We start from the raw sequence: 15,433 nt of genomic DNA on the forward strand, positions 1-15,433 counted from the left end.
CTTGTCCTGTTCATGTATATGAAGTGTTGTCTGAAGAAAAAAAACCCATCATTCTAGTTACTTTTAAAAGTCAACTATATTGCTTGTTGTGATATTTGATTTGTAAAGTGTTAAACAAAAGCCCTTTGTTCAGTATGATCTTGATTGTTTCGTATGTCACCTACCCTGTGACAGCAGTTAGAGGCATTAAAAATAACAAAATAGAAATATTCATTCTTTAGCTCCCTGTCCTCCCATGAGATGTCGTGGGACTAATTGACTGAAACTCTGGTGAAAGGAAGTTCTCACGTGACGACCCAGGTGTTGTCCTGGATTTTACTGCCCATTGATCTATGTGAGTGGTTGGCTCAGTTGTTGGGGTTATGTAGGTATCGTTGTTGTCACTAAGTCACTGGCTTTCAGAAATGGAGCCTGGGTCTGTTGAAGGTGGCAACTTATAATGGCCATGTGGTAGTTAATGTAACTTCATCTCAAATAGGCAGAGGGGCATAGGGGTTTCTTATTCTTTCATTACGGCACAAGTTTCTTGCGTTGATTTCAAATATGTGTTGCTGATAGTCTTGTTTGCTTGTGTCAGCCATACAGAGACATCAGGGGTAATCACAGCTTGTTTAATAACTAGCTTAAACCGCCTCAGGTACGCTTTAAATAGACCAAGCATCTATGAAGCCAAAGTGCCAAAAATTCCAGTTCCTCAAACTCAGTGACTTGAGGCTGTCTCCAAAAGCCAAAGAGCCTTTTAAGTAATCCTTTATTAGAAATACACGTGTACAGAAAGGGTTTGGGTCTCTATAGCATTATGTTTGTGCTATTAAAACTATAATGGGGTGAAGTTTGATAACTGATCTGTTTTGATTAGTCCAAGAATAGTACATTGTGCATTTGCATGATTGGAGGCATGGCGGAGTTGTACGTTGTAGATGATTGTCTAGACATGAAAATCTTACAGAAAATGTCGATAAAGAAAAGTTCAACACAAACATGAATGTTTGTCCATCGTGAATAATAATAATAATAATAATAATAATAATGGACAAATAAAATTGTCCATTGAAGAAACAGGATAAAGAATACTTGGGTATACTTTGTCCCTATTCTCTTCCTTGAGAGCAACAAACACTCCAACCACAATCGTAAAGGCATAAATGTGCGCTTAAATACGAGGCTGATGGGTCTTTTAGTTGGGGGGGGGGCTTTAGCTGATGACAGACTGAAATACATGTAGACACACTACGCATACACTTGCACACACACAACCAAACACTTGACACCTTCCAGGCTTATGCCTTGCGGAGATAACAACACACACAAACACAACAGTTGGCATGAAAAGGTGGAGGGGTCAACAGATTTAGGAATGTGTCCGTTTGTGTTTTGTCAGAATGAATTCACACGCAAGTGTGTTGAAAGAAAACATTGTAATAGACTACTGTTAAAATGGTGCTTGGTCATGAGAGACCTGGGTGTTTAAATTGTTTTGTTCACTGGGAGGAGATCTGGATACTTTATACTGTGTATATGTGACACTATTATAGGGGGTCAAGGTTAGGAATTTGAGATTGGGTGCGAAGGCAGGAGGGTGGGTGTCAAACAGTTCATACCTGTCACAACTCAAACCCTGACCTTTTTTTTTTTTTTTTTTTTAAACTCCCACCCACCCACAGACTCCTGCACTAAACCTCTTGGCATGACACCCTTGTTTAAAGCCAGAGGCTGCAGATACAGGGAGGGGCAGAGGATGAAGCTGCTCAAGTGTTTTCGCCACAAGCTTGTCAATCTGTTTCATGTCTCTGTACGCCACTGGAATCCTGTGTGGTGTGCTTAGCGTGCCATCACCGTATTTCATACTCTCTGCAAACAACATGAACCGTAGGTGCTGGACGTATTTCAGGAGCATGTGTGTTTACACTGGCAGGAGGTAGTGGGAGATGCAAGCTTGAATTTAAAGGAAGAGGTTTGCCGGGACATATCCTGTCTTCCAATATTTCCCTGATGATCAATCTGTGGATGTTTTTTCTACTTGTATCGACTTCTGTAAAACTCTCTTATCGTATTTTGAGGTTAGGTTTTGTTATTTCTAACCCTAACCTCCCATAAAGATGCTCACGTAGTTTCCCCACTGTTTGGTTCCCTTCCATCTCGGCCTACATAGAAAACATCAGAGAATTAGAATGTCAACACAGATATGTCAAACAGACAGACTCATTTGAAAGTTAGTTTAGGGAATTTATTTTTCACATTTAGGATTGTAACTGATGTCAGGTAAGATGCTGCAAATGGTTTAATACTTCTACTAGAAGTGGAGCCAAATTATTCCCGACTGATAATTCTTGGGCAGTGGGAGAATCCCTTGTAGTCACCGTCTTCGTACGTAGGCACGACAAGTGTTGGAGAAGATTTTCACTGCTGTTGGTCACTGTCAGCGGCAGGTTCCTGAAAGCAGTGGCATGCTCTGCATGGGCATTAGGAGGGAAGGGGAATGTGGCGCTATGTTTGGAATCTGAGATGGGTCTGCATGCCAGCCAGCACGTCTCTTACCATCAACCCCCCCCCCACACCCCACCCCCGGCCACCTCTCCCTTCTCACTCCCCTTTCTCCCTTCCCCTGGCCTCCCCTTAACGTCATGGCAGCCCGTGTGAACTGGACTTCCTCCCGGTCCTCAGCAGAAACAGATTATTGATAGAAGTCTTTTTTTTTTTTAACAGGATGACAGCCCACTTCTTGTTTGCTTGGCGTGCCACATTTGTCTTTTTTCTGCACATCCTGTTGCACGTGGGTGGAAGTGGTCTCTGATTAACTTCAAGACACACCCAGTCACGTTCAGGAAGAAAAGTTTAACCCATTTTACTTTGTAAAAAAAAAAAATTCGCCGACAGCGATTTAAAGGTCGGACACTCAAAAAGGCTTTTCAAAGCATTTTGAACAGCTAATGATTTTTGTTTTGTCTTGTGGATTTAAAAAAAAAAGTTTATAGAGAACAAGTCCAAACAGATCCCTAAGCTGAGCTCTGACCTTTCTCACCATCCATCAGACTAAGAATTACTTGAACCCGAGGCCACAACTCTTCTTGTTTTGGAGTAGATATCCATCAAGCTAAAAGTGGATCCTTGTTGACGCAGTCCATGACTCCACAGCTCGACTTTGCTTGTGTTTTCCTTTGACTTGAGTTTTAGCTTAGCTCTCTGCCTCACTCAGAAGTGATGGCAGACTGACTGTTTCAATTGCCGGCGGGGTTTTTCATCAAGGTGCTGAGGGATGCTAGACGAGTGCAGGCCTGCCTTCAACCCTGTCAAAGGGAAGACGGCCGATAGAGGTGGCTCTCATTTACATAGAACACCGTTTTTTTAAGTTTTATTTATCATAACAATCCTGAGGGAATGTCAGAAGACTTTTTGTAAAAAAAAAAAAAAAAAACGCCTGCAGGATACTGTTTTTGTAACATACCTAATATTTGATTTCAGTTGCATGCCAGCACAGAGAAAAATGATGTCGTAGGCTCATAAAAACACAACAAAGGTGTGGTGGTTGGGTGAAGATGAGGTCTTTTATTGGCTCTGCATGTGTCACGTGCAGGTTGGTGTCCCAGAGTTTAAATTCCAACCAAACCGACTCTATGCCAGGATATAACAAAGAGAGCTTTGACTATCACAAATTACCTTTCCATTGTACATGGTTCAATCAAGCTGAAGTCACCCGCTTTCAGGCCCTGATGAGGATGTTGTTGATCTGCAAAGGAAACATGCTGCACTGAGCATCATGAGCCTGAGAGAGAGAGAGAGAGCTCAGTGTTGGCAGAAACAATCATTGGCATCCTTGTCTGCCGTTGTATGGACAGCATATTCTGATGAAAGCTGAAGATAGAGAGTTCTGAGAACAGACGTGGATGATGTGGGCTTAACTGATATCTTTTACTAACTCGACTGCACCTGCTCCTCTTATATTGACTCCTTGATTCCAGTCAAATGTTGGTGTATTGTATGCATTTGCTGAATGGCCAGTTCGGCCACACACTGTGTGTGTAGCTACAAGAATAGAAACAGGAAGCATTGACCTGGATTCAGTCCAATGGGTAAATTCCCAGTTAAGTCATTTATTCTGTGTAGCATGGATGCTACAATCAAGCTTCTGTTGTGCCCTGGCTCACACAAGAACGTAAATAAGAGTATTGGCAGAGCTGCTGGCCGAGAGCAGATCCTCAATTTAAAGAACAAGTAGAGCACAGGAAACTCCATTATGCTTAATGAGAGCCTTTTGTTCATCCTACTTTTCTTTTGTTTCCTGTTTTTGATTGCAGCTCTTCCATGTGGCGTATGTCCTCATCAAGTTTGCTAATTCCCCTCGTCCTGACCTCTGGGTGTTAGAGCGCTCCGTAGATAACGGGAGGACATTCACACCCTGGCAGTATTTTGCACGTAAGTTTCCATAAGATTTTGCTTTTTGTAGCTTTGATTGTTTATGTAAAAACACACCAAGTGAACACACTGAAAAACATAAAGCCCTCCACCGTCAGTGATTTGTAGGTAAGTCTTGTATGTTTTGAAAGGCAGGTTAGCATTTTGTTTCATTCTTCGGTGCAGTAACACAGCATCATCAGCATCATCATCCAGTATTTTAATCCTGTACAGAATCCTGTTAAACATGGATATGGAGGAATATTATGCCATTGTAAAAAAAAATAATAACTCTTTTTAAATCATAATGATTTTGTTGAAAAATAGAATTCATGAAAGAAAAATGCACAGGTTTTATTAATGATATAAAGATTGTATAAATCAACCATACCAGAGATGTAAAGTACCAGAGCCCTGAGCTGGCACTGCTGAATGGAAAGCAGCCATTATTATTGTCACTCCTGAGTATTTCCTGCTATGACAACTCAAATTGTCTGCTCTGATAAAGAGCCATTGTAAGGATTGATCAAAATGTGCTCACTTGCACAACGTTGTCAACGATGTCATGTTACCTAACAATCTGACGAAAAGCCTGCAAACACAGGTCTCAAATTGCTGAATTGGCAAACCTGATTTATGATGGCTAATATCCAAGAGGCACCTGTGCATACAGGTTGCCATGGAGACACAGCTGTGAATTGTCAGTCTTACAACCTCCTCATTTTACTTGATCCAAGTTCATGTTTGTTCAGGAACATTTAAGTCCTCACTTCTTAAACAATGCTTTTGAAGTCTCCTCTGACTTCTACACACATTCTTGAATTGAATATTTCCTCCTCCTTTGTGCAATATCTTCAATTTTGATATGTCTAAAATTCAGATTATCAATTTAGCAACTTCAAGATTGCTCAGCAGCAAAAAATGTATTGCAACCAGTGTTTTGAGTGGATCAAAATATAAATTGTTGGTCTAAAGATAACCTCCACTTTTTTTAAGTTTTCCCTTCCATGAGCACTGGTGGTTTGTGGGGTTACTAGAAGTGTTCCTGTTGTCTCTCGTTTTTACTTACTTATAGTTTGTGGAATCCAACTTCCTCACTCCCGACAGTTTTATTTTAAATGCAGAAATTTGAGGAGTGATGTGATTATATTTTAAACCCTCCAGTTGGAGACTTCAGGTGGATGCTATGGTGGTGGTAATCAAGAGTGCGGAAATCTTGCAGCTGACGTTTACTGGAAGTTGTAGGAAGGTGTTGTTCGGTGATTATGGACCATGACGCATATCAAGTGTGAAATCGGTTCAGCCTGAGTTATCTGCCTGAAATAGTTTGCAGGCGTTGCCTCACTTCTCTAAAGTAAAAAAATAATGTTCATTGTGGGTCAGAGGTCACAAACGTTTCAATAATTGTTTCATCATTTTGTGGCAGATTCAAAGCGTGAGTGTATTGAAAGGTTTGGAAAGCAGCCCAATGTTCGTGTACTCGATGATGACGACCAGCTCTGCACAACAGAATACTCACGGATAGTACCCTTGGAAAATGGAGAGGTAAGATACTGCATCAAGTTTTTAGACAAATATACAAAAAACACTTTATTGAATCAAAAAACAAAAAAACTAAGAAAAGAAATCAATTGTTGTTGTTTAGATTGTGGTGTCTCTGGTCAACGGTCGGCCAGGGTCCAGAAACTTCACATACTCACCTGTGCTCAGAGACTTCACAAAGGCCACTAACATCCGCCTGCGCTTCCTCCGCACCAGCACCCTGCTGGGCCACCTGATCTCCAAGGCCCAGAGAGATCCCACCGTCACCCGCAGAGTGAGTCACACACTGTACAAACTCACACAAAGGTGTTTAGTTAGTTATATTGCCCAAATGGGAAACATTTGGGCAATATAAATTTCCAACTAAGAAGCTGCCCTCTTCCTTAACACCCTGACCAGCTCACACATTTGTCTTTATGAAGGCCCATTGCCAGATTTCTCTGTCCATTCCTTGTGATAATTCATCTGACACTTAAGTTTGGCTAGATGGTCCGTTATGCATGAGAACAAAATGTTCTTCACATCTGGTTGCCTGTATTCCCTTTCTAACGGTTTAGTATTGGTTTAATATACTGTAAAATAACTTCAGTTACTTCAATGTATTTGCCGTGCTTAGATCAGTGTTATCAGCTGTTTATCTTTGTCTTATCGTTTCATTTATGCACTGATTCGCTCCATAAAAGTTGCCTTTGCTCATCTTTCATAGTCGAAGTTTCTACTTGGCAAAGCTAGACTTTTTTTCTAGTGCGTGCCAATTTATTTTACAGTGATTTTTCTTCCTCCGCAGTTGAATTTAAGCCAACATAACATTTCAAATGTCCTGTTTCTGCTATGTATTTTTCTTTTGACAGTACTACTACAGTATAAAGGACATCAGCATTGGTGGACGCTGTGTCTGTCATGGTCATGCACAAGTGTGTGATGGGGGGCGTGATCAGAACAACCCAAACAGGTTGGTAATATGCCTCATCTTAAGCATGCTGCAGAAAGGTTTTTTGAGCGAATCATTTTTCATCAATCATTTATTACGAGCTGACATGCTTTATTATAGGCGTTTCTTAAGTTGACCTTAAAGTGTATGTTTAACCTTTGAATGTTTCATTTGTTTATTCTTTAACAAGGTGGATAGTCTTTTATCACAAAGACCTCCGTTGTATAAGAATCACACTGAGATGACTTTATGCTGATAACCAGAGAGAAACTACAGAGATAATACCACATATACTGTGCCTCATACACCTCACATGTTGGTACACTGACAGCACCATTGTAAAGACTCACAGATTATTTTAGTTACTCTAAGTACTGACTTTGACAGTGGAAATACAGAAGTTGGTATGATAGCAGGATATGGACAAAGATCTGCTTCAAGATCACTGAACCTTTATTGTTTATCATTGTTTGCTAAAACTTTGTGATTTGAAATGATTGTTATGTACTGCTCCAATAAATATTTTAATATAAGCAAAGGATTCAAGGAATATGAAAATATTATCTTATTTCGGATTATTGTTTTGGTTTACCAGCCTCCTGCTGGACTGTTTTAGTTTTCTTATTGATGCTTTTAACTGTAAGAATATTGTCAGAAGAAATCTCATACAAAAACACAAAGTAAGCACTCACTAGACAAAAAAATCTAAAGGTAGTGCTAGGTTGCCTTAAACTTATAAAAGCTAGCTAGTGATGTTGAGTTAAATTGTCCCCAAGTTGCAATGAAGTTATTTAAGGCCTAATTAAAGAAAAATATGTTGGGTTTTTTTGTAAATAGAAATGTGTGTGTCACCATACTCGGATGTCTAAACTCTTGTCTCTACAGACTCCAGTGTGCGTGTCAACACAACACCTGTGGGGAGTCATGTGACCTCTGCTGCCCCGGCTTCAACCAGAAGCCATGGCGTGCCGCGACGGTTGACAGCCCCAATGAGTGTCAGCGTAAGTGTACATGTTGAGTTGGTTCTTCTCAGTTAGTATACAACACCATAGTGTGCTACTCCCTATTCTGCTGGCTCTTTGAATTATGGCCCCCAGAGTGGACTAAAGTGTCCTCTTGCCTCTGAGATTCAAACCCTGTAGTTGATGCCCTCATATGGTGTTGGAGAGAGCCTTAGTGAAGAGCTGAGAGGGCATTCCTCATATGGTATGCATGATGAACAGCATAGTGCACAGCTAGCTCCAGGATATCTGCATTTCCTCACCTTAGCGAGCTAGCCATGCCCACACTAGCCAACCAGACAGTCCTCCATGCTAGGTTAACGTTGGGCCATCCAGTCTTTCAGCAGAGCCTGTGTCAGCTGGAATCTAATTGCTTTGGACTGTTGACAAAACTTCTCCCTGATGAAACATGAGCTTGAAACAGCCACAAAGCAAAGAGGGAAAAAAATGAAGAAGACTCGTAATCCAATCAGTGCACTCCTGCAGTGGAAACGTACCCTAACCATTAATAAACATTAATGAGATATAGCGGTGGTCCACAGGAAGAGGATGTGCTCTCTTGTTTAGTTTGGATTTTATAGTTTCTCTCATTGCTTCACAACCACAAACCTTTTTGGAGCACTCGTAGATTAAGGTGCTTAAATATAGACTTGGGAGGTGATTTGTTGAGGCATAAAGTATAAATCTGTGTGTGTGTGTGTGTGTGTGTGTGTTTGTGTGTCTCGGGGGTTTCCTCCTCAGCATGCCAGTGTTTCTCCCATTCCTTTGACTGTTATTACGACCCAGAGGTGGAAAAGAGGGGAGCAAGTTTAGACACCTTCGGCAGGTACGATGGAGGAGGAGTGTGCATCAACTGCCAGGTATGACATGCACATCAAGTCTAAACTGATTCCTGTGTCTGAATGTTTGTGTGGTTGCAGGGGAGGCGGAGGGAATAAAAAGAAGAAAGAAAAATTCCATTTTGCCTCTGCATATTTTATTTAGTTGTCTGTAGAGTATTTGATACTGTATGATTAACACTGCAACTTTTGAAAGTGGATTTTGAGGACAAAACAATTTTTACATTAACATGAATTACTCTCATGAGTCCTCATGTGCTCGTCCAATGAAAACTTTCATTTCATTTAAGTTGTTAACTTGTGCTCCAGTTGTTGATGACATAATACTTGTGTTACCCTGAAGCACAACACTGACGGAGTGAACTGTGAGCGATGTGTTGAAGGTTTCTACAGACCTTATGGAGTTCCCCCTGAGTCTCCCACTGGATGCATACGTGAGTTACATTTTTTGCAGTTGTACAGTTGCTCCCTTGATTTTCTGACACACTGACATTCACAATATTTGAATCTTTTTTAATCAGAATTGGTTTCTATTAAAATATGCAGTCAAATGACAAAAAGAAGTAGTGACTGGAAAGTAAAACAGCTACGTTGATAGTGCAATTGTTTTTGAAGGAGCTGTGTGCTACATTGCAAACATTTAGATGTTGATGTCTGTCAAATTTCATAGGTGCAGCCCTAGTTTGGTTTTATAAAATACCGATTATCTCACCATGGAGGAATTTGACCTACAAAGTGTATTACAAACATGTTAAACTAAAATACGATATACAGGCATCAGTGTCTTCTTTGGGACAGACTTAAACGGCACCACTGCTCAAACAGCACTGGTACCAGTGTTTGTATTATTGCCTAACTGGGCTCTCCTCCTGTTTATATTAATTTAATGTTGAAGGGCTGTTCTTCTGTGTATAAATAGCTGACAGTTGTGTTTAGACTTTACAAAGTAGTGGAATTAAGCTGGTTGCCCTTAGAGCATTGAAAGTAAACCATACAATCGACAATCTCAGTTAAGTCAGATCATCAGAGGAAGATGTTCTTTGTGACAAAACAAGAGACAATAAGGTTGACTTATTATTATTATTTGCTTCTCTTCTCATTTTGAGATGATAGATGGTAGGCAGCTTTCTAAAAATAGTATTGGTATGTGATTTGCAGCAAATGTTTTCACACTTCTTTTCTTCTGTGCTGTGTTCTGTATGTGTGTCCATTTCAGTCTAAATCTGCTATCATGTATACATCTTTTGTCACATGTATACCATGTATACATTTTGTCACATGTATTCATCGTTGTATACATCGTTTGTCAATACATTTACTGAAAGAAAAACGTCTCCCCACAGCCTGCAGGTGTGATGAAAGGAATACAGCTGGCTGTGAAATGGGGTCTGGAAGGTGTATCTGCAAGCCACAGTTTGCTGGAGAAAATTGCGATCTGTGTGCTGATGGATACTATTACTACCCTCAGTGTATTCGTAAGTTTTGTATATGTTGTCACAATCTCGATACCCATTTTTTTTCTCAATGTTGAGGATTAATAGATAGGCAGTTTGGAAAGCCATCATTCTGGTCTTGTGGCTTGTATGGGCAGTGTTTAGGGCACAGGAAGGCACAGTTAGCTCCATTTTAATTATTTTAAATCAAAAACAACATAAAAAACCCCCTAACTTATCAAAGTCAAAGCATAGCTACATGTTCTTTATCCTAGAGTTAACAAACTTATCCTCTAAAAATATGCCCTAAATTATGGGCTGAATGCAGACAGATTTATTCACATGCCACACCAAGTGAATACAGACATCACACAAAGAGTTTCCCACCTTTCTTTCATTCCGATCTTTCCTCAGACTCAGGCGTGTTTAGGAACACAGAGATAAGCCACCCAGTTTATCATCTGTCACTTTTCACTTTTTTTGTATTATTTTGTCTGTTTTTGATACAGGCAAGCCTTTTTAAGGCATCTGCTTGACCTTGCTACAACATTAAGCTTCTGTGCTTCTGGAATTTGAATTAAAGTGTAACTGATATTTACTTGTTTTTACAGGGACTGCCATCATTTGTTCTGCCATCATTTAACTTTCAACGTATTATTCTCTTTAGTGAACCTTTGATTAAACATGTAGGTCGTTTTTTTAACCATCATTAACCAACACATCTGTTACAAAATACTCATTTAAAGTTTGAGATTTTATGAGCAATAGATAGATTTATCACTCAAAGATGTTACTAAAACGGGATGTCTTGTCTCTATGCTGTTATCACCAAAGTTCACACATGATGTGTTTTGGAAACATTAGGTCTACTGTAAGTCAATGATTGCTCGAGTAACTGTTTGATACTTTGGGAAATACACATATTTGCTTTCTTGTATCAAGTAAATTGAATGACGTAGTCATGTGTTTGTATGGTAATAACAGGCACATAAAAATAGCTAATAGCCAGTTAGCTTAGCTTTACATAAAGACTGAAAATAAAGGGAACAAGCTGGACTGGCTTAAAGGTAACAAAGGTACAAAAACCCAACTGCTTGTAGGGGCACATCGAAGGGGGGATCTGGTTAACCCTCAACCCCCTTTTAAATCTGATTGGCCACCCACAGGTGCCAACTTTTAACCCTTCACTATGACTGGCTGTCTTCTCAATCAGAAATAGAAATCAGAAGTATTTAATGGGTGTATTGTAGGACCTTTTAGACCTTGAAAAAGTATGCATCCAATATGTACTGTATATGTTGCTATGAAAGTAGTTACAATTGGTGAAAAGAGACATGGTTAAATAAAGGCTATTTATATACTGTAAGTGCACAGACTGCACACACACCGCCACATGAAGTCAGTATCCATGTCGTTGGGCCCTGCAGTCAAGAAAAGGATCGGATACACCCTGTCTACTAGTACCTCTCAAGCTGGCTTATTAACATACTATATTTTACTTTAGTAATAAAACTAGACTTTAAAAGCTTCAATGCTGAGCTGAAACATATTTAGTATAAGAGTGTGTGACAGTGTTCCATTGTCTCATTTGACTTGGCAATAATACAATACGATTAAAATAACATGTTGCCCCAAATTGCATTGTGGTCTGCTGTTTTTTGGGTTGCAAAAGCAATCCCCAGTTGCAATAAATAAAGGTGACACTTGCTGACTGTTTCCAATCAGCTGAGGTCTTAACTCGGTGCCTTTCTTTTGCAATCAGGTTATCCTGTATATGAGACGACCACCAAATCCCCCGCAGGACCTATTGTGGGTAAGATTGAGAGACAAGATTTGGCAGTGTCTTTTAGCACAGTTTAACGTGATTGATGAATCTATCATTTAAAGTGTAAGTGATTCTTTTTAATCTTCTGTTTTCCCTCTCTCCGTGTAGGACCCACCGCCTGCCCGCAGGGTTATTTCGGCCCACCCAGCTGTCAGCGTGAGTGTGATAACTCTAGATATGTTGTGCTACTATAGAAGTGTATACACGGCAATGCTATGCTAAATGCATTCTTTGCTTCTTTCAATTTACGAGTACTGTATCTAAAATTAAGCTGCTGGTACTGTATCCTATTAAAGAGATGTGTTTACAAGGCAGTCCTTGACTTTTTTGTCGCCTGAGTCACATTTACTGAAAAGCATCTCAGGTTGTTAAAAAGGGCTTTAGAGAACCATGTAAGGCACCACTGAGTCTGACATGGTTATATGTTGACAGCATAGGACAGAGGGCAGTGAATAAACATACCTATGACCTTTCGCTTTAGCTGTGTACATTAAATGTTTTTATGCTCTAAGAAACAGACGTTACAGCATGTTTTTGTTTTATTAGAATGATTGAAAAACTTGTCTTAAACACATTTAAACTACATTTTGCTGCTCTGTGACAGCCGATCTCTTGCAATATTGAAGAACTGATGGTCTTATCTGGTGCGTCATTGGGGATTTAGGTTTGAGAGCTCCCCAGCAATCAGATGGGACTTTTCAGTGAGAACGAAGCAGTCTATTTTTAGGTAGAGCAGCCACTGTTCTAAATTCCCTTTTCTGGTTTCCTTCAAGCTGGGAAAGCAATTATAATGAATATGGTGTTTCTATTCAAACAAAAACTTTTAGCCCCAGGCATTTTCAGCCTTAATCACTTGTCAGAGTATGACAGCAAACATTAACTTTTCTTCAGCTTGTCTTTCAACCTGTGAACTGACTCAGGAGGAATTTCATCAGCAGCCTTTAAAAAGCGGCTTGTTGTGTTAGGAGCTGCTTAGGGGCAAGTAAACCATTGGCAGTCTCTGGTGGCTGTCCTGTCCTTGCCCCAAGTCTAGTTGCATACCAATACCAGGCGAGACATGGCAAGATGTGAGCATGGGGGCAGCCGTACCACTGTGTGCCATAATATGAGGAAAGTCCAACTGAAAGAAATACTTGTTGCTTTGGTCCAAAGAAAAAGCTTAGGCTAATTTTAGATAAGGCCTGAATATGTGTTACAAACTTTTGTTGTTGTAATAAACATTTTCTATCTGTCCACAGAGTGTGTATGTGACTACAGAGGGACAGCGTTTGGTGTGTGTGATTCTTGGGGCCGCTGCCTGTGCCGTCAGGGTGTGGAGGGAGAGCGATGTGACCGCTGTCGACCAGGATACCACTCCTTTCCAAACTGTCAGGGTGAGAACGAATCAGTATAACAATGAGCAGACTCTAAAAACACAATGAATGATTATGAAGTATGACTTTTACTTTGAAAGATGTCGAAGGTCCCATATTATGCTTTTTTTCTGGTACGTTCTTAAGTGTGTTTTCCAGGTGTCTTGTGCATGTACATCTAGTACAGTCTGCAGAAACACGGCTTCTCCTACCTCCTCCTGTTAGCATTAGCAATAGCCAGCAAAAATGTTAGCATTTTATATTATCTGCATTTGTACACCAAGTAAACACCAAGCAGGGCATTTTGGGCATATTATAATTCAAGCTTAGTACTTTTGACACTTTAATGTTCTAAAATCAACTGAGAAGCCCTGGACCGAAACCGTCTATTTTATCTAATCATCAGTATTATTATTTATTTTGTTCTTGTGTATTAAAAAGTAAATTAATGTTTTTATGTCAAATTTACAAAGACATCGAGTAAACCTGCCTGCGGTAGAAATAATAACCATAGAAGTCAGTCATAGAGTATTTTATTTTTATATCACTGTTTGCCCCTTCCTGCAGCGTGTCTCTGTGATGGCGCCGGTGTTTCTGACATTGCGTGCACTCCAAGTGGCCAGTGTGTTTGCCTTCCCAACTATGGGGGACAGAAGTGTGACGAATGTGCACCAGGTTACTATGGATACCCAGACTGTGCTGGTGAGTGAGCTTGATCACTGCTGTCTGCCAGTGTCTCTCTATCGCAGATGAACTTACTGTGTGCATGTGCTCTGATGACAAAAACATCGCTGCTGGTTTCATTGGGCATTCTGTGGCCTCTTCTCATGGCTCTGTGGAGCGACCTTCTTGAGCCTCCCACAGAATCCTGTAAAGCCAGTTATTGTCATCCTCTTGGATTTATTTCCAGCATTTCACAGAGAGCTAGAACATGAGATATATAAGGACTACTTCCTTTCAGGGACTCATTTTCCTAAAAAGAGACCACTGGGAAATCAGATTTTGGAGACCGAAACGGTTGTTGAAAAATAATCTAATTGTTGCAATGAAATCACTAGAGGCTAATGTTTTTAGTATTTACTTGAACATGCTTTGTATCCCCAGTGTGCCGATGTTCACAGGAGGGCTCATACGGCAACGCATGCAACCAAGTTTCGGGTCAGTGCCTGTGTCTCCCAGGAGTGGTGGGTCAGCAGTGTGACCGCTGTGCTTCTGGACTCAGGTTCCCCCAGTGCTCAGGTGACTACAACAACAACTATCAAACTCGGTTAAAGTCCTATGTCATTTAAGGACTGGACTGTGCTGCAATTAGGTCAAAAATAATACTTTTTATGAGGCATTGTATTCTGAAAAAAATCTGTTGGGCTCTTTTGTTTGAACATGTACTTTTTTAAATGTGAGGATTTTTCTCTGTTTGATCCCCTTTTATTTAAACTTTTGGTTTCTATTCCTTCAGGGCAAGTTTAATAGTTGACCACTGACTTTAAATTTGACTCTTTTTTTTGTGTGCTTTTAGCCCCCATCAGCTCTTGTAACCTCGCAGGAACTGAGGTTGCTGATCCTCAAACGGTAGGTCGATCTTGTTAGCCTTAGGTCTGTCAAATCCAGTATTTTCTTTTTGTCACAGAAATGGCTTTGAAGCTTTACAAGAGGTCGCACAGCTGTGCTTCTACTACTTCTAAAAACAGATTTTAAAAGGAAGTGTTCTTCTTGTCAAATGTAAATGCAATTAGAATGAAGGAAACAACACTTCCTTCTGATCAGTAATAGAAAAACAAAGTGTTTCTGGAACGTCTGTATGGGCGCTTTTTTTGAACATATTCTTTGCTCCTATCAAGTCATTGAGGAAAAACTGTTTTGACTGATTTTACTGATTGTTAACATTTCTAACATTTCTATAGCAGCTACCCCTTGGAGCAATCCTTACATTCCTGGTCTGTTGTTTCAGGGCTCCTGCCGCTGCAGACCACATGTAGAGGGACCCCAGTGTGACAAGTGTAAACCTCGCTACTGGAAACTGGCTGCAGACAACCCTCGTGGTTGTTTAGGTAAGAGACAAAATCTAAATAGAACAGAAGGTAACATTTACTTTATTTTTCGAACAAAAAGTTGTGTATT

At 40.2% G+C, this 15,433-nt stretch overlaps 1 protein-coding gene across 2 annotated transcripts in view; it reads left to right on the forward strand.

Annotated features, from left to right (window-relative positions):
• Positions 1–15,433, forward strand: part of LOC306826316 (laminin subunit alpha-3-like) — a 53,161-nt gene that overhangs the window by 8,376 nt on the left and 29,352 nt on the right. For both annotated transcript variants that reach the window (XM_079347520.1, XM_079347521.1), the window contains exons 3-17: positions 4,296–4,413; positions 5,819–5,937; positions 6,038–6,208; positions 6,786–6,886; positions 7,751–7,866; positions 8,608–8,726; positions 9,049–9,139; positions 10,049–10,180; positions 11,901–11,951; positions 12,072–12,119; positions 13,202–13,336; positions 13,883–14,017; positions 14,420–14,554; positions 14,832–14,884; positions 15,264–15,363. In XM_079347520.1, the coding sequence (XP_079203646.1) occupies positions 4,296–4,413; positions 5,819–5,937; positions 6,038–6,208; positions 6,786–6,886; positions 7,751–7,866; positions 8,608–8,726; positions 9,049–9,139; positions 10,049–10,180; positions 11,901–11,951; positions 12,072–12,119; positions 13,202–13,336; positions 13,883–14,017; positions 14,420–14,554; positions 14,832–14,884; positions 15,264–15,363 (1,624 nt within the window). The remainder of the gene's footprint in view (positions 1–4,295; positions 4,414–5,818; positions 5,938–6,037; positions 6,209–6,785; positions 6,887–7,750; positions 7,867–8,607; positions 8,727–9,048; positions 9,140–10,048; positions 10,181–11,900; positions 11,952–12,071; positions 12,120–13,201; positions 13,337–13,882; positions 14,018–14,419; positions 14,555–14,831; positions 14,885–15,263; positions 15,364–15,433) is intronic.

Source organism: Symphodus melops (genome assembly GCF_947650265.1).
Source record: "Symphodus melops genome assembly, chromosome: 7".
Classification (NCBI taxonomy): domain Eukaryota; kingdom Metazoa; phylum Chordata; class Actinopteri; order Labriformes; family Labridae; genus Symphodus; species Symphodus melops.